At 54.6% G+C, this 27,649-nt stretch overlaps 1 protein-coding gene across 3 annotated transcripts in view; it reads left to right on the top strand.

Annotated features, from left to right (window-relative positions):
* The window catches only part of ELF4 (E74 like ETS transcription factor 4), a 36,985-nt gene extending 16,850 nt beyond the window's left edge, over nt 1–20,135 (top strand). For 2 of the 3 annotated variants that reach the window (XM_061177932.1, XM_061177931.1), the window contains exons 2-9: nt 9,084–9,358; nt 13,621–13,792; nt 14,207–14,299; nt 15,652–15,843; nt 16,690–16,773; nt 16,850–17,042; nt 17,729–18,106; nt 18,969–20,135. In XM_061177932.1, the coding sequence (XP_061033915.1) occupies nt 9,287–9,358; nt 13,621–13,792; nt 14,207–14,299; nt 15,652–15,843; nt 16,690–16,773; nt 16,850–17,042; nt 17,729–18,106; nt 18,969–19,773 (1,989 nt within the window). In that variant the 5' untranslated portion in view covers nt 9,084–9,286 and the 3' untranslated portion in view covers nt 19,774–20,135. The remainder of the gene's footprint in view (nt 1–9,083; nt 9,359–13,620; nt 13,793–14,206; nt 14,300–15,651; nt 15,844–16,689; nt 16,774–16,849; nt 17,043–17,728; nt 18,107–18,968) is intronic. The other variant, XM_061177933.1, reaches the window with a different exon arrangement.
* Nucleotides 20,136–27,649: the final 7,514 nt, after the last annotated feature.

Here is a 27,649-nt window from a genome sequence, read left to right as displayed (position 1 = left end):
ACCATGGTTGGCCTGGTTTCCCCAGGCTCTCTCGCTTCAACCCGGCTCTCCATCTGAAGCCACCCAGGGCTGGTCCTCAGCCCAGGCGGAATTGACCTCAGCACTTACAGCCCACTCTTTCACCCAGCAGGCTCCCTGTGCTCTCCAAGGTGATCGCTAGGTGAGGTGATGAGCTCACGTGTGCCCATCTGCTAACAGGAGCGGGTTGTGGAGGCAGTCCCACCTCCCTCCCAGGTCCCGGCTCCCCCGGCCCGAGCAGGCTGGCAGAGGAGCTGCTGGGGCGTCCCCTTGTGTAGACAGCTGTCTCCTCAGCCTTCCTGTGAGGGATCCTCCCCACTCACCCACAGGGCCCCTCCCCTCTCTGCACTCTCTGACCTGTGTGGGGCAGGGGCGGGGCTGGGAGGGCCCGCAGGCCCTGAAGGGGAAACTGCTGAAACCCCTGGGACAGGAAGTGGCAGAGAGGGGCTGTTTCCTCTGGCAGAGCAGGGGTGCGGGGAGGGCTGGCCCTATCTCCTGCTCCACTGCCTGTCTGCTGTGGGCCCTGGGAGGCCGAGGAGAGCCGAGAGCCCTTCTTTCCCTGCCTCCGCCCCACCCTGCAAAATGGAGGCTCCTGGACCACCGGGTGAGGGGGGGCGGTGCTTCCTCAGAGGAGGCCATGTTCATTTTGCCGGAAGAGGAGTTCGGAGAGAAGGGCAGACAGGTCAGCAGAAGGGAAGGGTTGGGCGGGGCAGGTGAGTATAAGTGAGGGGGCCCACAGTGGTAGGGAAAGCCACAGCTGGGCAGGGGAACCTTCTGTAAGGTCTTGTTCGGAGAGAAAATGATGAGAATGGTGCCTGCTCAAAACTGTGTGAGTTGGAAATGCAGCAGATTGCTGAGTCTCTACACTGTAGGCTGGAAAGGGCCTGAGGCCATCCAGGCCAACCCGCCTCGCTGTGCAGCTGGGGAAACTGAGGCCCACAAAGCAAAAGTGACTTGCTCAAGGTCACACTATGGGCAGAGCCAGGGCCAGAACTTTCTGATGAAAATTAGGAGTTTGTACTTGATGTTCCACGCCTCCCTCCAGGCACCTCTGAGTCTCTGTGACGTTCTTCTACGAAAGGAACTTGATGAATTTATTCACTCTGAAGGGGAGTGAAGCCTTTGGTCCAGGAGTCAGCAAACGTTTCCTGCAAAGGACCACATAGTAAATAGTTTAGCCTTTGCAGCCCATGTGAACTCTTGTCACAGCAACTCAACTTATGATGCAAAACCACCACAGACAATATGTAAACGAATGCACGTAGCTGCATTCCAATAAAACTTTCTTTGTGGACACTGAAATTTGGACTTCGCATAATTCTCCCGTGGCATGAAATATTGTTCTTCTTTTGATTTTTTTTCCCCCAATCCTTAAAAAAATACAAAAACCGTCCTTAGCTCACTGGCCACACAAAAAGACGGTGGGCTGGATTTGGCACATGGGCCATAGTTTGAAGACCCCCTGCTTTAATGTAAGTCTAGCTAAGGTGTTAAGAAGAGGAGGAGGAGGAGGAGGAGATATATCAGGTGAGGAGGAAGCAGGTAAGGCTTTGTAAAGGAGGTGACATTTGCTTCAGATCTTGAACACCGTGTGGGAATTGGAGCCACAGAAATTGGGGAAGGGCATATCAGGCCTAGGGGACAGTGTGAACAAAGGCACGGAGGTGGGGAAGTCATTGCGAAAGTTAAATGTGTTCTGCACATGTGTGGCTTCATTGTTGTTTGCCAGCCCTGGGTCTTTGGCTGCTGTCTGTTCTCACCAAAGGAAAGGGTTGGCTTTTTTGAGGATGCCGGAGAGACAAAGAGGAGGGGAGGAAGAAAGGTCACCTGGGAGTCACGGCAACTAGCTGTGTGACCTTAAGCAAGTCACTTCTCCTTCCTCGAGAACTCGGTGTCTGCAGCTGGATGACAGGAAGGATGGATGCCATGATCTTTCAGGTCCCTTTTAACTTTGACATCCTGAGACTGCGTCAAGGAGAGGCTTTCAGCCATGTGGGGGAGGGGGAGGGAGGAGCCCCCGCGAGCTCACGGTGACTTCGGGGCTGAAGGTGCCCTCCCTGTCTGCCCACCCCAGCCCGTTGGCTCTTTCCACCTCATCCTTTCTCGAGCCCGCCCCTCTGTACAGGGGACGCTGGACTGCCCCTTGCTTTTCCTTGCCTGGAAAGTAGCCAGTAGGGGAAGGGGGTGTTTGGAAGGGGCACCAAGAGCCAAGCAGGTCTCAAACCCCGCGCCGCTCCTCCCACCTGGGGGAGCCCCAGATCCCAGCAGGGAGCCTCTGCATTCGTTTCTAGGACACGTGCTGGCAGGGGCCTCGACAAAGAACACTGCCCCTTCAATAAAAGTTATCTGACTTAATATCCTGTTGGTGCCCAGCCACAGATTGCCCCAGCTTCTAAAAAACCCACTAATAAATTTAATTAGTCTCTGGTCAGTGTGTCTGTCCCCCACCCATCCCCCCCCCCCCCCCGTGGAAGCAGGCAGGCCTTACTGGGGGCAGGGCTGGGGGTGGAGCGTGTGCCATTCGAAGCATTTTCATTCAGCACATGCAGCTTTCTGCTACAGTGTCCAGAATGCCAGCCTCGCCAGGCCAGGCCTGCTCCTCTGGCCACTGAAGGCCTGTCGAGGCCCCCCTGCCGGGGTGTGTGTGCGCGCGCGTGTGTGTGTGTGTGTGTGTGTGTGTGTGTGTGTGTTTAGCAAAATGACTGTCTGGGCCCTCTTTTTTCCACCATTAATCCTGGAGTTTTCAAGATAATCCCAACTTCAAAATGTCCAAACTGAGCTCATGTTCTTGCCATATTTCCTGCCCCAGTCACTCTCTATCTTTTACAATTCTCACAGCAAGAACAGGCTGCAATCTTGGGGTCTCTGCAATTACTGTATGGCCCTGTACTCTGTCATTTTATTCCTTCAGTGTGGCCCTGGGATTCACCTCCTTGTCTCCAGGTGCCCCACCTGGTCCCCTTCCATCTCCTCCACTCATGCACTCAGACCAAACTGATCTTCCTTGAGAACTGCTTACCTTATGCCCCTCCCTTGCTCAAGAATCAACAGTAACTCCCAGTTGCTTTCCATATCAAGTTCAAATTCCACCACCTGGTGAATTGAGGCCTATGCACTTATCCCCCTGATTTCCCTGCCCCCCCCAGCCAGCTCCACCTCCTCCCCATAGTCAAACTGGTTTCCGCTCTCTACCATGTTTGATAATTGTTGGTTATGTCCCCCCTCAGCCTCCATTTCATCCCACCACTCCATTTCCCTTTCTTTCTTCCTGTCCATCCAGGTAAAGATATCCTGAATGCTTGATGCATGACCTCAGCCAGAGAGACACGGATCTGACCGGGAAATCTAAAAACACACTTAGGGAGTAACAGAGGGCTCTCACCTACATTGACCTGCTGGCCTTCCACAACAATCCCGTGAGCTAGGGAGGATGGCCTCGTTTCCCAGAGGAAGAGGGTGACCTGCCTAAGCCCCAAGGCAAAGCTGGGTCCTCTCGCTGGGAAGCCCGTGCCCTTACAGTCTGCAGGGACTTCTGGGGTCTTCTAGGCTGTGGCTGGCAGCGCACCCTGCTGGGGTTCAGTAGCTGCCCTGGATTTGGCTTTGCCCGCTTTCCCGCAGCATGTTCTCCCCATCACTGACTTGTTCTTCGCTTCCCAGGAGCGCTTGGTGCCCCTCTGCCTCCTCCTGGTCCCTGGAGCTCCCCGGAGATGAGGGTGTGGTGGCTGCAGGCACCTCCAGGGGGTGCTCTTTTGGCTTTCTCAGGCCAAGCCCCTGGGAGTCAGGGCAGCTGGGGAAATAGGTTCCCTTTGTCATAGCCCTCCCCCCTCCCCCCCCCCCCACTGGGGCTTCTGTAGTGCTCTTCTTGCCACATAACCACAACCCAGAGGGCTGGGGCTGGGTGGAGGTGGTGAGGACGGGACTGGGAGCACTCCTTCAACCACAGCAGCCTGTCCCTCCCTACAGGGCCCCCATCCCAGGAGAGGAGCCAGCCCCTTCCAAGCTGACAACTGGAAGCCTGCAGCCCACCCTGTCTATGTTCTAGAGCCATGGGGGGGCATGCAGGAGCTTAATGGGGTCCCCAGCCCCCCTTGCTCTCTGGGAGGTCACCTGGAACTCATCATCTGAATGAGTGTGTTTTAATTTTCAAAGCACTTTCCCACCACTATCTGCATTCACCCGAGACTCCCTGGTGAGCAGCTGCTAGGCCTGGATTCCCCTCAGCCCTCACCCATCTTAAGGATGACAGAAACCACAGCCCAGAAAGATGGCTGACTTTTCTGGGGTCACACCTCTTGTTGGGATGCAGCCAGGAGAGGGCTGTTGGGTCTCCTGGAGAAAGAGGAGCAGATGTCTCTGTGCTTGCGACCTGCAGCCCTAACCCCCCCCTCCACTGCGCCAGCTCCGGCCCGGGAAAGTAGGGGCAAGCCTGGAGCTGAGAAAGGGCAGGGGCCGTTGGAGAAGAGCTCTGGGCCTGCCTTACCATCAGAGCTGTGACAAACCCTACACGAGAATCAGGCAGTGACCGAGGGCCAAGGAAGGAAACTGGGTTTCTTGTAAATAAGCGCAGAGAAACCCCAACCAACAGAGCTTGCAAAACCTTTATTTTTTTCCTTCCCTCTTCCTGATTTCATCTCAAATGGAGGGAGTGGTAAGAAGGCAGGAATAGAGGAGAAGAAGCTGACAAAATAGCTGTGGCCAGGGCCCCTTCGCTGGGCATCTGTTCAAGGAGGGGGGTTTAGCTGGCTGCTTGGAGTCCAGCTCTAGTTGGACCAAGGTTGTGCAGGAGTCCCACACTTGGCTTACTTCTGCTATGTCCACGGCTACAGACTGGACCCCCGAGTCTGGCCCTCTGCCTCTTAAATACACGCCACTGGTCATGTGGTGCAGTGTGCAAATGTGCTGCTTGATGACTATTAGTTGGAGGAGGGGCTGTTTTTAAGTAGAGGGTACAGCTGTTCCTGGGGTAGTTTCCATTTTGTTTGTGGTTGTGGGGGAGGGGTGTTGAGGGAGTGGGAAATGGCATGAAGGAAATTGTCACTTCCTTTCCAGAGAATTCCAGAAAGGTTTCAGGGAGGACGGGGTATTTCAGGAGTGAGAGCTGGCTGCGAGAGGGCGAGGAACTGGAGAACTCTGCTCTGTGGGCCCAGCTGACCATCTGGCCCCCATGTTTGCCGGCGTGTGTGAAAATGCCACGGGTGTTATTAGTGATTCTGTGAGAGCCATTGGCTCAGCCGAACGGGTGTAGATTTAAACTTGCTCCACGGAGACTGTGGACGTGGCTTTCACATAGGGGCTGTTTCCTGTAGGGGAGGCCCAGATGGGTGGGTGCTGGACACCGCTTGACGTGTTCCAGTGACAGCCCCAGAAAGGGTCTGTACGTCTGAAAGGGGCCCAGCTGTGATGACGCAGGAACAGCCCAAACCACTTCTATTTTGCTATTTTGGTTTTGAAATGCAATCACAACCACAGAGAACCAGAGGTGTGCGTTTGCAGGCCGGGGGTGTGGGCGCCCTCGCTTTCTTGCTCCCTCCTGTGGCGCATGCGCACATGTGCGCGCGCACACACAGGCCGGGGCCATATGCTCTCACAAAGGCTTTGCTTTCAGCCCAAGTAGGACAGGCCCTGGGAGCCAGGGATACTGCAGTGGCCTCAAAGGGAGTGGAGCTCTTGCCACCCTGGGAGTGGACTTTGACTGGAGCCAGCTGTGAGCTTTGCAATGATGGGGCGGGGTGGGAGGAACTCAGCACCGGTTACTAAGGGTAACCAGGTGCCCGATTCCTTGAGCCGAGTGTCCTTGTGGACCTTCCTAGCCCCCCACTCACCCATGAGGCGGTGTCCAGGGCTCTAGGCCAGTGAATGTGTGTCCCAGGGCGTCTGTAAGGACGCCAGGGAGGGGAGCCCTTGTGCGGGCCTCCCCGGCCTCCAGTAGGGCGGGCCTTCTTGTGCTGGTGGCTTCTTTGGTTTCAGGTTCCTGGGAGAGGGAGGTTATTTTGAGGGACTTGGGGGAGAGTGAGTGAACATGCAAATGAGCCTCTCCCCACCTCTCACTTTCAAATCCTCAAACATCTGAAGGGGGAAGGGTGAAACCTTCTGGACTGGAAGGTTCCATGGGGGTGAGGGGAGACTTTTCTTAGCTCCCTACCCCCACCCCACACACCTCTTCACCTTAGCTTCAGGCTCGAGCTCGGGCAGAGCGAGATACCAGGATCAGCCTTGGGTGCTGGGTGCAGCCTCACAATAGTCACAATTCTGGGCCGTCGGGACCTGCACCGACCAAGTCTTGAATTTGGATATTTAGACACGCTGATACCTAAAGAAGGCAATTGGATTCGTCTCTATCTTGTATTTCAGACCTCTCCTTTTTGCCTTGATGGCCAAGGGTTCCATCCAATCCAGTGCGGAGCTGCCTTCCCTCTCCCACCACCCCCCTAGGAGAGCGGGCCTGGCAGGGGCTCACACCAAGGACCCGTGGGCCATGTACACATTCTGCTACTGGCATTCTCCTCCTGGGAAGCAAGAGGACTTTGAGTTTTCCGTGTGGGGGGCTGGGTGGCCGTGGCTGCCCTCTCGCCAGCAGAACCCTGGGCCCCGCCCCGGCCCACTTCACCACAGCCAGCTTCTGCCAGCCGGCATCAGCTTGGTGTGTAGCCAGTATTAGCTCGGGCTTGTCATTCTCACAAAGGCAGGCCTGGCGGAGGAGGAACCGACGACTGAGCTTGTGGTTGTGCTGGCCCAGCCAGGACCAGAGCCCTTTGACACACAGAGGCTCTCACGCACATATCCCCACACCCTGCACATATGTATATCTACAGTGTGTTTGCACACCCACAGCAAACTCCCTCCCGAGCTCCCCTCGTAGTAAATTACAGTGCAGAAATACACAGACGTAACACACACAGAGTGCACACGTTTCTCTCTCTCCTGTAAGCTAGAGCACGTGACACCCACCCCACACCCAGTGTACGCATGGGTATACTTATTGCCCAGGAAACACACCTCACTGGTACTAGCTGACCAGTACCATTCATTCATGTGTTCGTTCCAGAAACATACATTGAGCGCCTGCTACATGCCCAGCACGGTGCAAGGTGCTAAAGTTTCATCCATGCCCTCAGTGAAGCCACGTTCCAATGGGGGAGGTAAGGGAGGTGCACAGAACTGTGAAGAGAAGCCAAATTGATGAGCAAACCTGGAGGGAAAGGCCATGGCGGAATGACCTCGGAGGAGAGAGGGGCAGACACAGGAGTTTCATGTTTAGACAAAGTGGGATTAGGTGAAAGTGATCGCCTTTCATTTGATTAGTATGAGAATGCTTCCTGGGGGCAGACGGCCGGCCTGTGGGAGGGCGGGAGCTGCGGAATGCGGGCCTTGGGGCACTTTGGCTGGGGGAGACAGACCTTCCATGCATAAATGGCCCTGGGAGGCTTCTCCAGGAGGCCACAGGCGCCCGGGTCACGTGCAGGTGGGGGGGGGGGGAGCGGGGGTGGTTGTGGTGGAAAGCCGTGCTAGCGGGGCTCAGCCTCTCATTCACCCAAAGGGAAACTAAGACCTGCCACGTTGACTTGAGCGACTTCTCAAAGTTTTTGCTTGGGGGTGGGTGGAAAGGTGTGGGGGGGGGAGGGCGGAGCCAGCCCTGTGGGCTAACGGAAAGGAAGTGGGAGAGGCCTGGGTGTCTCCTGTGGGGGAGAGCGGTCATCAGGGAGGTCACCCGTGATCCCCCTCCCTTTCCTCCCCTTTGTCCCTCTCTGAAGTTCCTCCTTTCTTTACGGGCCAGGAGAAGGTTTTGCCACCCTGACACAGCCAAAGGAGTGTCGAGGAGCTGGGGGTCAAGTGTGTCGCTCCTCCTATGGTGCGTGGAGCCAGTTCTTCAGACGCTTATGGTTGAACCAGGCTGTTCGTAGACCTGCCACACCTACACACACGCGGGTACCACGCAGAGCAGAACCCTCGGAGCCAAAGTTGTGCTACCTGAGTGTTTGGGCTGGAGATGCTGACCGCGGTGGAGGGAGGGGCGTGGGAGGGGAGCCAGGGCTTTGGGAGGCAGGCCTGGGTGCTGCGCAGACGACTCTCGAGAAGGGCAGCGAGCACAGGAAACAATCAGAGGCCTGGGTGCCACGTGAGCACCTGAGGTACAGACTGTGAGTGCCACAGAGGACAGACGTGTGGACTGCAGCAGACAGATCTCCTGGAAGAGGGGGGCCCTGAGCTGGCCCTGGACGATGGGGAAGGTTCCCTGCGCCCCTCCCCCAGCTGCGGCTCTCCTCGCCGGTTCCCAGGGTGACAGTTCAGTCTTGAAACTGAAAGCAAAGCTAAACCAAGAGCACAAGCCACATACGGCACAGAGGCCATCGTCTCTGGCGGGCGGCGGCAGTGGCTGGGTGCTGACGAGAGCCCAGGACATGCGGCCCACCTGTCCCTCTGTCTCCAGGCTCTCTGGAGGCGTGGCTGAGTCTGAGAGTCCCATCCCCTCAAGCAGGGTCAGGCTGTCACTGGCCCTGACAGCACGACCCCTACAGTGAGACATTACTCCCACTGTGGACTCTGCCCTTCAGAACTATGTGGCCCCTACTCCCAAGGCAAACTGAGCCAGGCAGAGCCTAGAAGAGCTCCCGTGCACCCAAATGTCCCCACCCCAAGTCTCGCACACAGATTCTTTCCCCAGCCAAGGGTTCTGTAGGGATTCTTCATGCTCCATCCATGAGGCCAGATGGGCTGCCCCTGGCTTCCCCTGTGGTGCACCCTGGGGATTAACCTTCAGAGTGGAGAGAGCCCAAATTCCCGCTGTCTCTCACCTTCTCCAGAGGGCGTGGGAAGGGAGGGAGGCCAGCTCAGGTGCAGATGCTGGTGACCCAGACTGGCATCGAGGCTCAGCCTCTTCCCCCTCAAGGTGACTCAATTAACTTTCTCTTCTTCCTTCTTTCCTTACCTGCCTCCTTTTCTTTTCCCTCCCCCTTCTGCTCCCACTGTCCTCCACTTTTGGCTATCCCTCTTCTGGCAGTCTGTCCTAGGAACAGACCTCAAGGAAGGTGACTTACTCACTGCCCCCATCTCTCCCTTCTCTGTAGGTCGCTCCTGCGCTTGGCCCAGCCCAGCATGCAGCCTTGAACCTGGCTTAGGCCACCACCTACTCCAGCTCTCTACAACCCCTATTTTACCGTGGCTCGTGGTGTAGGCTCTAGGCTCCAAGGTACAGCATCTCTTCATTTAGGAAACCCCACGCCTCCAGAGGGCCCTGCGGATCCCGCAGTCGGCCCTCTGAGAAGACAGCATGGCTATTACTCTGCAGCCCAGTGACCTGATCTTTGAGTTTGCAAGCAACGGAATGGATGACATCCACCAGGTATGGCCCCAGAGAACAGAGCCTGGTCAGCCAGCGCAGACGATCAGATAGACACAGACAGGCAGTCAGACAGCCAGTGAGCCGGCCGACCAGCCAGCTAGCCAGAAAGCAAATGTTGTTGTTGTTGTTGTTTTAATGTATATTTTATTTATTTATTTATTTATGTTTATTTTTGGCTGCGTCGGGCCTTAGTTGCGGCACATGGGATATTCGTTGCGGCATGCAGGATCTTTTGTTGTGGTGCGCGGGTTCTTCGTTGCAGCACTTGGACTTCTCTCTAGTTGTGGCATGCGGGTTTTCTCTCTCTAGATGAGGCATGCGGGCTCAGTAGTTGTGGCACGCGGTCTTAGTTGCCCCGCAGCATGTGGGATCTTAGTTCCCCGACCAGGGATCGAACACGCATCCCCTGCATTGGAAGGCAGATTCTTTACAACTGGACCACCAGGGAAGTCCCAGTCAGCAAATATTGATCAAGCACCTACTAGGTTCAGGACATAGGGGCTGCTTGCCAGCCAGACTGTGCACCAACGAGTCCCATGCGGCCAGGCAGTAGTCATCGGGTGGTCATTTAGTGAGCTGGTTTTGCCCACGTGCAATTACAGGGCACGTATAGTTCCCAAGCCAGCCAAGCAGCTGCTAAGTACACTAGCTGAGCTGTCAGTCAGCAACAGGGGCTGAATGCACAGGTGTACACTGACCTCCATGTGCATTTTTGGCCACTTTGCTTCACCTCCAGTGTCACAGTGAGAAAGGTGCTGGGACAACCACATAGCGGGACTGAGAACTGCCAGCTGGCACCGCAGGGTACAGTCCAACCCCCAGCACCTTCAGACTCATGTCTCTAGCCCGGTGGATGAGCCCTTCCATAACCGTCTTTTCAGCCTCGATCTAAGGATTCAGGATAAACTGGAGATAGGTTCCTCTAGTGGGAGGAAATTGGAAAATAGGACAGAATTCTGGCACTCAGGCCCCCACTGCTCCATACCTTGCCTGGCACTAGGGTACTTATATGTACCCGTTGGATGGTGTCCTGGCACACTCATCCCTACCCTCCACTACCCTCCTTCCATGCACTGGAGAAGAAGAGGCAGCCAGGTCTGGTAGAAGGAATGGAAGATTAGAAGTCCAAAGCCCTGGGCTCTGATCCCAGTGTGGCCACAGTGTCACCTGGGCAAGTCCTGTCCCCGACCCTATCTGGCTGCCATCTCCCCATCTTCACCAAGAGGAGGTCCAGCTGGATTATCTCCAAGGGCACCCCAGCCTAATTCTGATGCTGTCTATCCCAGATCCCTGTGAGGATGGGAAACTTTGTCCAATCTCTAGTGACCTACCAAAGGCTGCCCCCTAGTGGGCTTGGAGTACATGGTACTTTCTGTCCAGCTAGGTCTTAACCTAAAGTTGCTCAGTTTTATCCAGCATCTCTGGCGTGCCTAGCCTCCTGGACGAAGGGAAGAAAAATCTAACTTTACCTGGGTTCTCAACTCCGCTAGTCACTTTTTGACTTGTTTCTAGTCCACTCAGCAATTATTTCTGTTCTTCATAAAGGCTGCTCTTCACCGAAGCTGTTCTTCCCTCCCGACCCCACGCCTGCCCCTCCACCCTCAGCAGACAGCCGCTCCTCCAATCCACAGAGAAGCTCAAACCCAAGGACGCCCTCACTTTCCCTCCCTTCTCCCTCTTAGCAATAACATCACCTGTTCCTATTTCCTTTCCGCCGGCCTGGGACAAAGAAGTGTCCCTCTTCCTTCCAAGGGTAACACCTACCTCAGTGCTTAATCTCTTCTCTCCTGCCGCCTTCAAGACCTCACACCATCCATCACCTCCTCTCCCTCCTGTACCTTTCAGACCTCCCACACCTTTCTCCTCAACCTAGAACATTTTCATGTCTCCCCAACCCTAAAAGAAACCCTTTCCTCCCTTCTGCCCGCCTCCTCCAACATACTACCTTCTTAGCTCTGTTCTTCTCCCCAGTGTAGCCTCCACCCTCTGGGTTTACTTTTTCACCTCCCTTCTCTCACTCTTTTTAGGAAACAATTTTTGTTGCAAAATATACTGTGAATACAAAATAGGTAACGTATAATGGAAAAGAATCTGAAAAAGAACATATATATGTGTGTGTATATGTGTGTGTATGTATGTATAACTGCATCACTTTGCTGTACACTTGAAACTAACACAACATTGTAAATTAACTGTACTTCAATCTAAAAAATGAATACAAAAGAGTGCATAAATTATATATATATATATATATATATATATATATATATTTTAAAGAATAACTATAAAGTGAATATGCATTAACTCACCACCCAGGTTAAGAAATAAAACGTTACTAGTCTCCTAGAAGCCCCTGATGCCTAAAGCACCTAATGAGAACCTACTCTATGCCAGACCCTGTTCTAAGTGCTTTATCTACATTGATCTGTTTAAAAAAACCCTATGGGGTCAATAATATGATTGCCTCAGTTTTATAAAGGAGGAAACCGATGCACAGAAAGGTTAGGTAACTTGCCCAAGATCACACTGCTCGTAAATAGCAGAGTTTGGTTTCAAACCCAGGTAGTCTGGCTCTAGATCAGCACAGTCCAATAGAATTATCTGAGATGCTAGAAATGCTCTAGATTTGCGCTGTCCAATGTGGGGCCATGTGGCTATGGAGCACTTGAACTATGGCTGGTGCAACTGAAGAACTAAAATTTTAATCTTGAAAAAATTTACACAGTCACCGGTGGCTAGTGGCTATCGTACTGGACAGGTAGCTCTAGACTCTGTGGCCTTAATCACTACGCCCACCTGCCTGCCTCCCTCTGTCCGTCCTCTCTGAGATCTGTTGTAATGTGTTTTGGGACCCCAGCACTCCCCTGAAACTGCTCTAGCCGGGTGACTGCCCAGCGGCCAAACCCAAAGCCAGTTTCATCGATTTTATTCTTCTGGATCCTTCAGGAACATTAGGCAGAACTGTGCATTCTCATTCTTTTTTCATGAAGAAAGAATTAACAGACTCATGAAAGAAAATTTGGAAAATACAGACAAGTAGAAAAGAAAAAAAATCACCCGAAGTCCCACAACCAAAATATAATTATTATGAACATCCTGGTATATTTCCTTCTATTCGTCATTTTTTTAAAATTTGTTTAATTTATTTATTTTTGGCTGCGTTGGGTCTTCGTTGCTGTGCCCGGGCTTTCTCTAGTTGCAGCGAGCGGGGGCTACTCTTTGTTGTGGTGTGGTAGCTTCTGTTGCGGAGCACGGGCTCTAGGCGCACGGGCTTCAGTAGTTGTGGCTTGTGGGCTCTAGAGCACAGGCTCAGTAGTTGTGGTGCACGGGCTTAGTTGCTCTGCAGCATGTGGGATCTTCCCGGATCAGGGCTCGAACCCATGTCCCCTGCATTGGCAGGCAGATTCTTAACCACTGCGCCAGGGAAGCCCCTATTCGTCATTTTTAAAAAACAGTGGTGATTGCACTCATTTTTTAAATTTAGCTTTGTTTGATTTTAGAACAACTATGTCCTCTGGGGGTCAAATTCTCATCCCAATAATTTTATCCACTCCCAGGGATGAGCTCTTGGATACATATTTTTGTCTCCCTGAGGTATCTCCATTTTAAATACCTCAGTGGTACCTCCAACTCACCATATTCAGACACTTTCTCCCTATCTTTCTCCAAAAACCTGCTCCACGTCCTTCTGGGTTCCCCCTTAACAAGAACAGTATCCCCATGCACCCACTGAATCAAGCTGGAAATCAGAACCCTCCCCGCATCCAGGCAGGGACTAGGCCCTCACCTTCCTACCTCTATAATGCCTCTGTTCTTCTGTCTTCATTCCTACTCTCATCACCACAGACTGAGCCCTAAGATGTTCACAATCTGAGCCCCTAACCCTGGTACCCAACCCTGAGGGTAGGCTGAGTCCCTCGCCCTTGCCATTGACGAATCCTTTCCTACTGGCTTCAGAATGAGCCTTATCCTCATAGACTGAGCATTAACCCTGGTCACCGATTAACCCATAACTACGACCAGTTAGAACTGTCTGCCCTTGGTTGAGTGCAGCTGGTACAGAGTTAACCCATCTCTGTTAATTAAGAACCCACTCAAAGCATCACCTAGTGAGGTTGGACCCAGAGCAATGTCATGCCCTACAAAGGACAGCCCCTGAGGGATCCAAGAATTAGGAATTGCAAGAAGGGCCAGGTTCTGGTACGGAGGGCTTCCTGGGAGAGGCGGGTGAGCCCTGAACCAGATCCCTCTCTTCTCCGTAGCTGGAAGACCCCTCAGTGTTCCCAGCTGTGATCGTGGAGCAGGTCCCCTACCCCGAATTACTGCATCTGTACTCAGGCCTGGAGCTGGACGACGTTCACAATGGCATCATAACAGACGGGACCTTGTGCATGACTCAGGATCAGATCCTGGAGGGCAGTTTTTTGCTGGCAGGTCTGTTTCCTTCCTGGGCAGAGAAGGTGTGGAGGAGAAAGGGGTTCTGTCTTCAGGGAACAGTAGTCCACAATGGCTTCTAGTGACCCCACGCAGCCAAGGTCAAGGCCCCCAACAGTTGGAAATTAGATGGGGTGATTAGGATAAGCAGGAGGTAGTACCACTTCAGAGAGGAGGAAACCACCTAAATGGATTCATGATCTCCTGAGATGGAGCGGGACAGTGAGGGGAGACCAGCTGGGATGGGTGTAGAGAAAGGTAGAGAATCAGGGTGGGAGGCGCGCTGGTCCCCTCCCGGCTGCCCCTGGGCTCCTTAGCTCCACTCTCTGAGCTGGCCCTGGTTGTAGCTGCATCCACTGCCCTATGCCCTGAGGGAACTTTTCTTCTCCCCCACATCATGGAACCCGGCACCAGATGACAATGAAGCAACCTCGCAAACCATGTCAACCACTGAAGTCTTGCTCAACGTCGAGTCTCCCAATGACATCCTGGATGAAAAGCAGATCTGTAAGTTTGAACCCTGGCGCCTTAAGTTGAACCAATACAAAATTCCATTTAAAAATATCACATCCGTGTATTAGATTCTCAGGGACATGTGTGCGCACCCACGCGCACCCACACCCACCCATATACACGTGCACGTGCTGTTTGGCTCTGACTGGAATGGGAAGGGCAGGACAGCACTGGAGACAAGCAAAGATGGCCAGGGTGACTCTTTGGGGTTTTTTTTTTTCTAGTTTTTCAATTATGGTAAAATACACATAACATAAAATGGACCACCTGAACCATTTTTCAGTGTGCAGGTCCGTGGTATTAAGTACATTTGTTATGTTGTGCGGCCACCACCATCCTCTCCAGAACTCTTGCCATCTTGTAAAACTGAAAGTCTGTCCCCATGAAACACTAACTCCCCATTTCCCCTTCCCCTCAGCCCCTGGCCACCACCATTCTACTTTCTGTGTCAATGAATTCGACTCCTCTAGGGACCTCAGATAAGTAGAAGCTTACAGTACTTGTTTTGGAGGGACTGGCTTATTTCACTTATGTAATGTCCTCAAGGTCCGTCCATGTAGAGCATGTGTCAGAATTTCCTTCCTTTTTAAGGCTGAATACTATTGGTCAGGGTAACTTCAGGCCCCTCTGCTGTCTTGCTGAGCTCCCAGGAAGACCGTGCAGGGTGTGGCTGGGAGGTTGGCCTCTACCTCCTCCGATGGCCCCCGAGGCAGGCTTCTCCCTCGGCACTCCCCAGGCATTTGCCGTGACTCCACAGGAGGATTCCTGGTCCCAACTGCCCCTTCCCAAGGAGGCGCTGGGATACAGTGGGGGAAAGAAAGCCCTGAAGCTGCAAATTCTGAGTCCTAGCATTCCTAACCCCGACTCTGTCACTAATATTCATTCAGGATTCAACAAATATTTTCTGAGTGCCTGCATGTACCAGGCATGTGTGACCAGCTTGCTGTGTGACCTTGGGCACATGCTCTGCCATCTCTGGGTCTCAGTTTCCTCACCAGAAAAGCAGAGGAATTGGGCTAAATGATGTCTAAGGCCCCTTCCGGTTGTGAAATGAGTAGATGACTAAATCAAGGTGGCCCTTTTCCTTGGGTGTCACCTGGAACTTCCCCACCACCAGCAGTGGGCTATAAACGTGGCCGCCGTGATTGGGGCCAGCTCGTGCCCACAGCTCTGCAGATGTTTCCTCTCCTAGTGTTGTGAGACACGGGAGGCGTTTTCAGGTGTATCCTGTGTCTGGAACCGTGGGGAATGGCGCCTCGCCCCGCCCCCCCAGGAGCCTGCCGCTCTCTTGCGCACTGGGAGGCCGTGCCCTGGGCCCCAGCCACCTCAGGCCTTTCTTCTTGCAGTCAGCACCTCCGAAATGCTTCCAGACCCGGACCCTGCTCCAGCCGTCACTCTGCCCAACTACCTGTTTCCTGTCTCTGAGCCCGACGCCCTGAACAGGGCTGGTGACACTGGTGACCAGGAGGAACACTGTCTGGAGGAGAAGGTCCCCAGAGAAGAAAGTGCCAAGAAGACTGGAAAATCGAAGAAGAGAAGTAAGAGAGAGAAGGGGGGAGGGGGGGAGGGAGAGTGTTCCTTCAGGGTGGTGGGCAGTAGGAGGGGCTCAGGGAGACCATAAGTAGGGGTGAGTGTCGGGGTGAGGCTCACAGACACATTAAGAGAACAGCTCTCTGGTGTGGCGGGGTGGACAGAAAGTCCTCCCTTCTGGAAAGACGGGCCTCATCAGGTGGCCTGCCCAAAGCCTGACATTGCCCAGGCCACCCCCATCTGCCCAGCAGATATGTAAACTTTTAAAAACCCAATGATCCCCATGGGTTGCATCCTGTACTGAGTGTTCAGACACCAGGCTTGGCCCCCTGGTCCGTCCCTGGCCCTCTGGGGGCCTCTGCCTCAACCCGTGCTCTTATCTTCCCTCTCGGAGCTTACGGAGCTGAGACCACGTATGGGAGAGGACTTTGGGCTTTCCCAAGTGCCAGTGTTATTGATTTACTCAGGCGATGGCTGGTCGATACTGCCGTGTCCGTGCGGCAACCAAACCCTGGTGCCACACTTATCCGCACCACAGTCACGCCTTTAGGCTGCCTTTTTGTTTCAAAAATGAGGCGAGGCAGATTCTGATCTTCTAAAGGTGGCTCGTCGGTAAGCACTCCATTGCCCCACACAGGAGCGGTGTTCTGCTCTACCTTTGGGGCCTGAAAACGAGGGCGGGCCATTGGGCAGGTGCGGGCACCTGAAGGCTATGCCTGTGGAGAGTGACCCCGGGCCTCCCGACCCGCCTCTTCCTTGTCTGCCTCACCACCCCTAACTTGGCGAGCGCTTGGGCCCTCCCTCTCAGGAGCCTGCCCTTCAGCGCTCACCCTGCTCCCACCATCCCCCCACAGTCCGGAAGACCAAGGGCAACCGCAGTACCTCACCCGTCACTGACCCCAGCATCCCCATTCGGAAGAAATCGAAGGATGGCAAAGGTACGGCCGGGAGGCAGGTGAGGCGGGTAGGGAGCCGGGGGGCCTGGGCGCCCCCTCACCGCCCGCCGCTCTGCAGGCAGCACCATCTACCTGTGGGAGTTCCTCCTCGCACTTCTGCAAGACCGGAACACCTGCCCCAAGTACATCAAGTGGACCCAGCGAGAGAAAGGCATCTTCAAGCTGGTGGATTCCAAAGCGGTGTCCAAGCTGTGGGGGAAGCAGAAGAACAAGCCTGACATGAACTACGAGACGATGGGGCGGGCACTGAGGTAGGGGCCCCTGCCCCGGGGGCCACCAAGCTCTTCCTTCTGTCCACGGGGTCCCGTCGCTAAGGGGCCTCCAATCTTCCCTGAAGACACTGGGCTCTGTCTGGGTGATGTGTAAGTGCCTCGCTCCTGTGGCCTGGCTCACCGGGACACTCTTCGGAGGAGGGAATTCCTGTGACCCTCCCGTTTGCTTGCCCCCCAGCCCATTTCCCAGGTCCCGCCTGGGAGGGACAGTCCCCTTCCTCTTGCATTTCTGTCCTAGCCTTTTTTCCTTTTAGAGCAGAAAGAGAACTTTAGGGCCCCCCATCCCCAAGAAGGGCTTCCTTCACATTCTGCAAGCTAGGGGCCCAGGAAGATGGGCCTGACTTACCCACGGTCGGTCTCTCAGGTTGGGGGACCGCTGAACCCCCATCGTCCACCCCCTCCCATCCTTCACTCACCCCCGTCCTCTGCCCCAAAGCAGGACGGGGGTCAGCATTTGCAATCCCTTCTTGTGGACCCTTTGAGTCATCAGGGGGAGAGATCAGAAATTTCATAAAAGCCTTCCAAGTCCGAGAGTTGGCCCTACCCCTTCCCTTGCCCTTGGGCTCCCATCTGGCTCCCCGACCAGCCTCCACCTCGTGCGCGCCCTGCCCGGGAGGGTGGTGTGTCCCTGGCTCACCCCCCACTTTCCGCCCCGTGTCCCACAGATATTACTACCAAAGAGGCATCCTTGCCAAAGTGGAAGGGCAGAGGCTGGTGTACCAGTTTAAGGAGATGCCCAAGGACCTGGTGGTGATTGAAGACGAGGATGAGAGAAGTGAAGTCACAGCCACATCCCCTCAGGCCTCCGCTCCCTCCACCTCCTCCAGCAGCACCACCCGGCGAGCCAGCTCCAGGGTATCATCCAGAGCTGCCCCGCATGGCAGGGGCGCCACTTCCTGGGAAAAGCCAAAGGTTCAGCACGTTGGTCTACAGCCATCTGCGAGTCTGGAATCGGGACTGTCTCTAGACGAGGAGATCCCCACTACCTCCACGGTGCTTGTCTCTCCACCAGAGAGCCAGGCCAAACGCACCAAAGCTGTGAGGTAAGTGCACCCAGGTCGTTCCAAGTCTTCCCATAGTACCTCGTGATGGGGGGCGTTTTCAGCTTCTTGCAAAGCTCCGCTCTCTCTCGGGTCTCCTGGGACCCTTGTGGCATCCCTGGGAAGCCAGTGGGACACTTGTTGGTTAAAAGAGGAGAAAAGTGACTTGCCTGAGGTCACACGCCAATGTAACGGCCGAGCCAGCTGTTGACCTGGGGGGCTTCTCTTGCCAGCTGGGGCTGTTTCTGTTACCCCAGAGTGCTCCCCAAGCAGCCACCGGGAGCCTCCACTCCTGGGCCCATCCCCCCAAGCCTCCTCCACTCCAGAAAAGAGGCAACAGAGAATGTTACATCCTGCCTTCCTCAGGCCCTCCAAGCCCACCAGGAAAGCTCTTGCTACTTCTTGTCCACACTAAGGTGCCTCCAATTTTCCGTGAAAACTTTGGGCCTTGCCTGGCTTATATGTATGTACCTGTTACTACGCTGGTGTGGGCCACAGGGATGCTCTTCTGAAGAGGGACGGCAGTAGAGTGGAGCGGTCACAAACACGAGCTCTGGAGTCAGAAAGCCTTGATGTGTCCCTGTTACTAGCTGTGTGGTCTAGGGCAAGTTACATAACCTCTCTGTTCCTGTTTCCTCACACAGTAAAATCAGATTGTTAATCTTATTCAGCTCATGGGCTGATCGGAAGATTGAGTGAAATCCTGCATGCCAGCCAGTTAGAATGATCCCTGACCTTTACTAAGTGCTCAACAAACAGTAGCCAAAGTGACGACAAAGAAAGAAAACGCCTTCGGCTCCGTTCCTCCTGTGCCCTCCTTCTGAGCCTCCTACCTGAACCAAATCTGTTTTCTGTTTCTCCTCAGTACGTCTTCAGTGCCCAGCAACATCCACCTAGGAGTGGCCCCTGTCGGGTCAGGCTCGGCCTTGACCCTGCAGACCATCCCGCTGACCACCGTGCTGACCAACGGGCCTCCTGCCAGTACTACTGCTTCAACCCAGCTCGTTCTCCAGAGTGTTCCGCCTGCTTCGACCTTCAAGGACACCTTCACTTTGCAGGCCTCCTTCCCCCTGAACACCAGTTTCCAAGAGAACCAGGTGGCAGCACCAGGGGCTCCGCTGATTCTCAGTAGCCTCCCCCAAATTCTGGCTGGGGGCAACTGTGCGACCAATCCAGCACCACCCTCGGTCACAGGGGCTGGCCCAGCCGGGCCCAGCTCTCAGCCCCCCGGGACTGTGATTGCGGCCTTCATCAGGACTTCCGGTGCCACAGCAGCCCCTGGGGTCAAGGAGGGGCCGCTGAGGCCCTCCTCCTATGTACAGGGCATGATGACTGGGGCCCCCATGGAGGGGCTGCTGGTTCCTGAAGAGACCCTGAGGGAGCTCCTGAGGGATCAGGCTCACCTTCAGCCACTTCCAACCCAGGTAGTTTCAAGGGGTTCCCACAATCCGAGCCTTCTGGGAAACCAGACTTTCTCTCCTCCCAGCCGCCCCACTGTTGGGCTGACCCCGGTGGCTGAACTTGAGCTCTCCTCGGGCTCAGGGTCCCTGTTTACGGCTGAGCCTAGTGTGACCACATCTGGGAGCCTGCTGACCAGATCCCCAACCCCAGCCCCCTTCTCCCCATTCAACCCCACTTCCCTCATTAAGATGGAGCCCCATGACATATAAACGGAGGGCCTGGGGGGAAGTGTGACCCACCAGGCAAAGTTGAGCAGCATTTGTATACGGACTTCCTCTAAGAGAGACTGACTGAAGTAGTGCACCTGCCCTTATATTTCAGTGGGGTGTCAGTACACCACACCCCCGTGCCCCACCCCTGCCTGGCGTCACCATGGCCAAGACAGGCCCAGTCGGAGCATCCCTGGCGTCAGACCACGGCTTTCAAGAGCACTAGGGGATATGTTCTTGTCGGGGTAATAGGCTGACTTGGTGATGGAGGGCAGACCTCCTGAGACGTTTGTAGCCAGGGCTGGGGTAGGGGCATCGTGAGAAGAGTCTTTTCACCTGGCTGTATTTCACCATCTTCTTTCCCTCCACAGAGTATTTACTATCCCGTATGTGAATATCTCTGTACGTATTTGTGTGTACTCGTGGGTCTGTATCTCCATTTCTTTGGTGAGGACGGGGGTGTAGCTGTGAGGTCTTCAAGGGTGTGTGTCTCTCTGTGGGTCAGCCACAGAGATGGGGAATTTTCTGTTTTAAGGGAAAGCCTTCTCCGGTTCCCTTTGTACAAACCAAGATTTGGTTGTTCTGAGCCTATGGGGTACAGGTTGGCGCCCCCAAATCTGGAGAGATGTCACAGAGCTGGAGCAGGTCCAGGGGAGGAGACCTTCAATGGGCATGTGTGTTGGGGAAGACGCTTTCTTCCTGGGGTCAGCCTCTTTGCCCACCAGTCATTAGCCAGCAGGCCGGAAATGTCAGCTCCCCGGAGTGCTTTGCTGAAGCGCCCCTCCGGGGGCAGATCCAGCCACAAAGTCCCCAGGGGGAGGGGGGCTAAATTAGCTGGATATTTGCGCCAAGGGCTCGGGCTGTAACACCAGCCTTCACGGGCGCCCTGCCCTGCACCCCGGATCCTGGCTTCCCTCTTGATTAATTTTGCCCCTGCCGCTTCCCTGCTGGCAGGTGGTGCCGGGGACAGTCGGATAATCCAGTAGCAATGTGCTTTGGGCCCGCCTCCGTCCCCGCTCGTGCCTACTTGCTGCTCAGCCTACTTTCTACTCCCCTCACAGGTCGGTCCACCCAGCCACTCCCGCGACGGCTGCAGCAGACCACCTCCAGTGGGCCTCGGCCCCTGATCTCCAGCTTTCTCACCTCACCCTGATTCCTCCTCCACGAAGATGGGAGCCAGCAGCTGTGAGCTTCCCGTCCCTCCTGTCTCTCCACGTGCCTTCCTTCTGTCTTTCCTCTTTCTGAGAAGGGCTCAGCCAATTTTCTCTTGAAGTCAACCCCTCGACCTGGGGCCTCCATCCTGTCCCCTCTCTCTTCTGTGAATTCGCTTTCCTCTCTCCGCCAAGTTTCAGAGCCAGGCTAAGAGCTCTAATGTGTCAGCCTTGGAAACAGTGATATTATCTGATGAATTTGGTTAATGTGAATCAGTGCCTCAGGACCTTTGCTATGTCCTTGGCACAAAACCAGCCACGTGACCTAACTACCTCCCCTGGTTGCCCTTCTCTCCTGGTCACTGCCAAGCCCATTATCGTCCTCTTGTTCTCCCTCTTCTCCCCCCAGGAGGGAAGCATATATGGTTGTGCAGGTGTATTTCTTACACGTCTCCAGCGCTTGGCGTTAACGTGACTTTTTCTAATAAAATCAGTTTATTATGACCATTTCCTGGTGGCGGAAAGTAAAGCATCTTGAAAAGGGTCACCTTTAAAAGTAATTTTGGCACAAAGGTGCCACATGGGTTAAGAGTGGCCCTGCCCCCCCTCACCCCAACCCCACAGAACTCATCATACGAAGGTCTTCTTCACAGTTCTTGGCCCCTGTGAGCCCTCACGGCACATGACACTACTTCCCATCCCCTTCGGCACTAGCTGGGCTCATCCGAGCCCTCCGTCACCCTCTCTCTCTGCGCCCGTGCTGGCTCCACATCTACCACTTTACATGTGGGTGCCCCCAAGGGCCTCATCCATCCTCCTGGCTCCAGGAGGGCTCTTTGGGTTGGGTCTGAAATCTAGAGCTCCAGCCCTCACTCTTCTCCTCAGCTTCTGGCTCACATTTCTAGCGGTCTGCTGGATAGTTCTACCTGGATGCCTGTCAGTCCCTCAAAGAGTGCCCCGCTATCAAAAATGGATTTTTGAAAGTCCTCCACACACACAAAACCTTTCGAAACAAAACGGCCGTCATGACTTGCCTGTTTCTGTTAATGGTGCCACCATTTTCCTGACCTTCTAAGCTTGACATTTCAGAGCCAGCTGATGGCTGCGTTCACTTGACCCTGTCCCCTCCCCATTTCCTGAACTCCAGCGCAGTTCGCCACTGTCTCTCAAATCTGGCCGTTCGTCCACATTCCCAGCCTAGCTGAAACTCACTCAGAGCCTAACCCCCTCCCCAGACGTACTGGCAGCCCCCCGGGGTGATCCGACTCAGCCCGTCCAATCTGCCAGGGCACCACCTCTGTTATTCCTCTGCCAGGATGCCTCCAGGTCGGGGTGACACTCAAAATACTTCACCTCCAATCTGTTCTGAGCAGCTGGGCATTAACCCTTTATTTTCTGAATCGTGAGGCAGTCCAGGGGTCCTGGAGGAGGTGTGGGGGAGCACTTGAGGGCTCAGGGCAGCCGTTCCAGAAGTATCTCGCGCTTAGCATCAGCTCTGTCTTCAGACAGGTTCCCAAGTCTTTGACCTTCTGGCAAGGCCCTTCACCATCAGGGCCTGACTTCCCCAATCGGCTCAACATTGCTCCCCTGACCTGTGTACTGCTCCAGTCAAAGGGATGGATTGGCTGGCCTTTGAATGTGCCTCTGCTGGGGTTTCCCACCTCTGTGCTTTTGCTCTACTTGCTTCTGCTCAACCGGAATGGTCTTCCCACCCCGCTAGTACCAATTAAGTTGTATCCATCCTTCAAGTCTTGGTGCATGGAAGCTGCCTCCCCAGACCAGCCTATCCTTAAGTGAGTTCATTTAAACTTGTTGCAGTTGCCACTCTTTTGGCAACTGATTGTGAGCAGCCTGTGACATCTCCTCTATAATAATCACAAACTGTTACTTAAATCTTCAGTGACCTGAACCTATTTAGTCTCCCCAATTAGTGTGTTACCTTCTGAGGGGCAGGGGACTGTATCACCCAAAGAGCAGGGCACACTACGAAGCAACTAGTGAGCATCAGCGGACGGTTACTGATTGAGCTGGTGAGAGATGGGGGACCAAAGTTTGAGGTAGGTGACCTCCGACCTCCCCTCTGCACAGGCACTCACCCCAGGTGCTCCACTGCCCAGGGCCTGCCCTCCCTGGCTCAGTGCCCTCATGGTACCCCCACCCCACCCCCCAGCCTTAGCACCCAAGAGTTGTTACTACTTTGAACATCCCCTGCCCCTAAAGAAACTTCCCTGTCCAGTTTCTTTCCTACTCGAAGTGTTAAATTAGCTAATCTGATAAACTAACCTGTGCTGATATAGTTATGGGAGAGGGCTAGAGGAGAGCCTCAGGAGACAGGTTCATTTCAACCAGGGTCACGTGGCAACAACATCCCTGCCTTTGCAATGGTTTAATAGAGTCAAGAGACTTGCTCCTCACCCCCAGCAGCTGATGCATTACTCCCTCCTCTGAGCTCCCACAGCACTTTGTATATACCTCTTATTGTAGCACTTAGCACATGGTAGCTCCTTAGCTATGTGTTTATGTATGTTTCCCCTCCGATAGACTGTGAGCTCCTCAAGGACAGGGACTGTGTGTTAGTCACTGATGTATCCCCAGCGCCTAGCACAGTGCCTGGCACACAGTAGGTGCTCAATAAATGTTTATTGAAAGAATGAATGAGTCCTGTTTCTAATCATGGGGATTTCAGCCCTACACTAAGGCAGGCAAGAGGGGCGAGAAAAGGACAACCCATACTTGGGGGCTACCACGGCTTTTTTCCCCTCATACAGCACTGCAGGCAGCTGCCTCCCTTGCCCACGTCTGCGGCCACCCCAGGACAGCAGGGTCCACAAGGAGACCAAGGCTGCTTCCAGCTGTGCCTTGCTGCCACCGGGTGCCCCGAAGACTCTGAACTCCTGCCCTTTTCTGCTGCCCCCTTCCTGGGACAGACTCATCACTATTTCCTCATCCCTGGGTGGGACTGAGTGGTACAAGTGTCAGGCCTTGTGGGAGGGGCGGAACAAGAAGTTATTCTCACGATCGCAGTCTTTCTGACCCCATCATGTATTTTTAAAGAGGCGGTTGCCTCCGGCTCCAAAGCCGCTGGATCCGAGGTGAGCTCATTGCCCTCCGGCCGCTCCCAGGCCTGGGAGGCCAAGGCGGTCGCAGCCTGTGAGAGCCTCCGCCTTGGCACGCCAGGCGTGCGGCCGGCGTCCAGCAGGTGGCGCTATGGAGCCGGCGCAGGCGGGCGGGTGACCCAGCGGAGCCCGGGAAGGGAGAGGCGGCCAGGGCGGGGCGCGCCGCTCTTGGCGGAGGCGGCCGCGGCCGGCGTCTTCCTCTCCCTCAGTCCTGCCCCTGCGCCCCAAACTGTCCCTGGGCGGCTCCGGCCCCCACCAAGGCCTTCCATCGCTCCGTAGCTTGGAACTTTCCCCCCGGCCCCCTCCCCCTCCCCTTCCCCTTTCCAGAGGGAATTCAGCAGTCGAATGAATGCCCTCTCCCCATTGGCCGGTCGCGCCCTGGCCCCGCCCCGTCGCCCCCCACCACCAGCCTCCGGGACTAGCAGGTGAGCACGCGGCGGGCCTGGCCTCCTGCGCCGGCCGCCACTCTCGCACGGGCGGCGGGAGTGAGACCGGGCCGCCGCCCCAAGCCGCGGGGCGCCCGGCCTGGCCACCTCCCCACCGCGGCCTGCCTTTAGCTACACTTGCACGCACCGCCGCTTTCAACGTTGAAATCGGAGAGTGATCGAGGCACCCGCGACAGCCGTCTGCGCGCGGAGGGCCCCGACCGCCCGCGGCGTGAGCCCGGGCTCCTGGGAGGCGTCCGAGTCCGTTTGCCCAACGCTGCAGCTTAGCAGCCCGCCTCGCCATGGAAACCCGTGGTTTCGGGGAACACGTGGAGCCTGGCCCACCCCGTTGCGGGGTCCAGAAGGCTCCAGCACTTGGCCCCTCCCCCTGGGAGCTAAGCAGGCCGCCCTTGGGGCGGACCTCATCCTCCGCGAACCACACACGCACTTGTCTTAGCAGGGACGGGACACAGTAAAGCACCCAACAAGCTTCCCCGTCATAGGGTAAAATATGGAAGGGGCAGGAGCTTACCGCCCAATTCCCCCCGCCCCAACCCAAACGGATCGCGGGTCATCCTTTCTCGGAGTACGGAGACTTGAACAGGGCCTCCCTCTCAACACTGCACCCCAAAAATGAACATTCTGGTAAGACCATCATTAACTGTAAGCTCGTGACCTCAGCATGTAGGAGGAACTAACTTCAGCTAAACAGCCATGTTTACTCAGTATGATTTTCTTGCGTCGGCAGTAAATTGAGCCCCATTTGGCAGATGGAGCAATGAAGGCTTGAAAGATTAGGTTCTCTCTCACCCGAAGTCAGCCTAGATGCTACGTGGTGGGCTGGCTCTTTCCCCTAGGCCGCACTGAAAGGATTAGATCATTTAATAAGAGGTCATCGTCCTCACCCTAGTCCGGACCGGGGATGCAGATTTACCTCCTGCTTTGTGGGATTCACAGTCCGTACCTCCTGCTTTGATCTTCCCACTCTGGCAGAAGGGCAGTGAGAGGACTCCAGAAAAGGTGTGGGGAAGGGAACCCAAAAGCAAGAAAAGAAACTGCTGTTTGGTCCCGCTTTTAACTCATCCCCTTTCTCCAGAGAAATAAAGGGGTGTGCACACCCACACACCCCAAACGCCCATGGCTGTCCACGGGTCCCCAAAGGACCATCACCTATTCCTTCGGGGTCATTCGGACTTTGCCCACAGCATCTCCCTCCTGCCCTAAATGGAAATCCTTATAGCATCCCCACGACTCTCCCTTCATCCTTTCTTCTGAATCTCAAGGAATCACCTTTTCCCCTCCCTCTGCCTGTCCTACCTCCAGCACATTTTTACCAATTTATTAAAAGAAAAACAACAAAAAAAATACTCTGTCATTCCTGGTTTAAAGAGTTCCCATGGTTCCCCATCACCTCAGGCAAAAGTCAAAGCCATACTCCCTGGCATGGCTGGCAGGGCTCCTACACCCTCCTCCCCCACCTGTACCTTCTAGCTCCAGTGACACTGAAGTGGGTTGTAGTTTCCTGCACATACTACCCTTGTCTGTCTCCAAGCCTGTGCTCAGATGTCTCCTTAGTTCAAAGATTCTTCCCTGCCACCTCTAATTCCCATTTTCCTACTTGTCAACTAGGCATCACTTCTGAACAACCCTGTGCCCCTGCCCATCCCTCTGAGCTCCCATAGCATCCTTGGCCTAGCTGGATCCTTGCACTCGCCACATGGCCTCAGGTGTTGTTTGGGAACCCGAGGCCTCAGGATCAGAAAGTGGGTAAGTGGAGGCCAATGGGGAGGACTACTGCTGCTCCTCCATCTGAGCAGCTCACAGATCACTCGGGGGCTGGCTGGACTCCCGTCGGCCAGACACACAGACCCCTGGCCTGTACGCTGATACGGCTCTCCAGAGACTGCAGCCACAGTGAGAGGTCCTAAGAACATAGCTTAAAAGGGCCTCATCCCAGGCCTGAAGGCATCCCGTTCCCCTCAAACAATAACGGGCTCATTCTGGAGCCAGCAGTCAGAAGGAACCATAGCTTCTACCACTGATTTTCAGAAGTAGGGAGAAAAGTTGTAAAATTCAGGATGGGCATCTTCCCTCCATAGTAGCTGGGTCTTGGGAAAGCAGAACCACAGAAAGACTGCACTGGGTAGCGGGGCAGGGGGGACACCGGCATGACAGTGAGGGCAGTGACAAGACCATGAAGTCAGCTGCTGACACAGGTGGCCCAGGGCAGGAAAGAGAGCTGGCAGGCAGGTGATTTCCTTGAGTTAAAGAGGATCATCCGTCACAGCCACCTAAAGAGGGTCCCTCCCTCCGATCATGCTCCTCCTGTGCAGAACGAGGAACGTGTGCACACGCGCGGGGGGACCCCCACCAACCCCCGCCCCCCCGTGCCCAGTCAACGCAGGTGCTCAACTCTCCCCACTGGCCCACCCCCAGGATTTGCCCCTGCCTTTCCTTTCCTTTCCAGATCTTGCCCCAGTGACTCAAATGCTCACTGGCCACTCCACCTTGTCCTCATTTGCTGTGCCCATCAGGACCCAAAACTGCAAAGCAGGATCAGGGCTTTCCCCACTGACTTCATGGGGATGCCCACCTTCTGTAACCACGGAAGAGCCAATACGGGGAGGAGAGAAGACAGGAGACAGAAGCCCTGACACAGGTTTTTCAGTATGCAAGTGTTTTTGACTCCACAGCCAGTTGCTTAAAATTAAACATAAAGGGCAGCCAGAATACACACCCAAATGCAAAAAAGTAAAGGCAAACATAAAATAAACCACACAATACCATGAACCCCAACAAAACCAAAAAATTAAAACCCCCAAAAACCCCTCAATTTCATATATATATATATATATATATATATACACACATACATATATATATATATATATATTTTTTTTTTTTTTAGAAAGGGAGAACAACTGTTCAAAACCAACTGGGCAGTATGGTGGGGGTGGGGAGCAGTCCTACAGAAGGGGGCCTAGAACTTCCCCCTGGGAACAAAGAACAAACACAAATACAAAGAAAATAACCACCAATGCTCCTGCAAGGGTCAGGAGTCTCCAGAGAACAGATTGTCCCATCCTCAAACTGGCTTTTTTTTTTTTTGCCTTTTTTTTTGTCCTTTTTTTTTTTCCATTTTCTTCTTTTGTTGTTGTTGTTTTAGCACCTGTACAATAAAACT

The sequence above is a fragment of the Eubalaena glacialis genome, chromosome X, assembly GCF_028564815.1.
Source record: "Eubalaena glacialis isolate mEubGla1 chromosome X, mEubGla1.1.hap2.+ XY, whole genome shotgun sequence".
In the NCBI taxonomy this organism is placed as follows: Eukaryota; Metazoa; Chordata; class Mammalia; order Artiodactyla; family Balaenidae; genus Eubalaena; species Eubalaena glacialis.
This window is presented reverse-complemented; position numbering and strand designations above follow the sequence as displayed.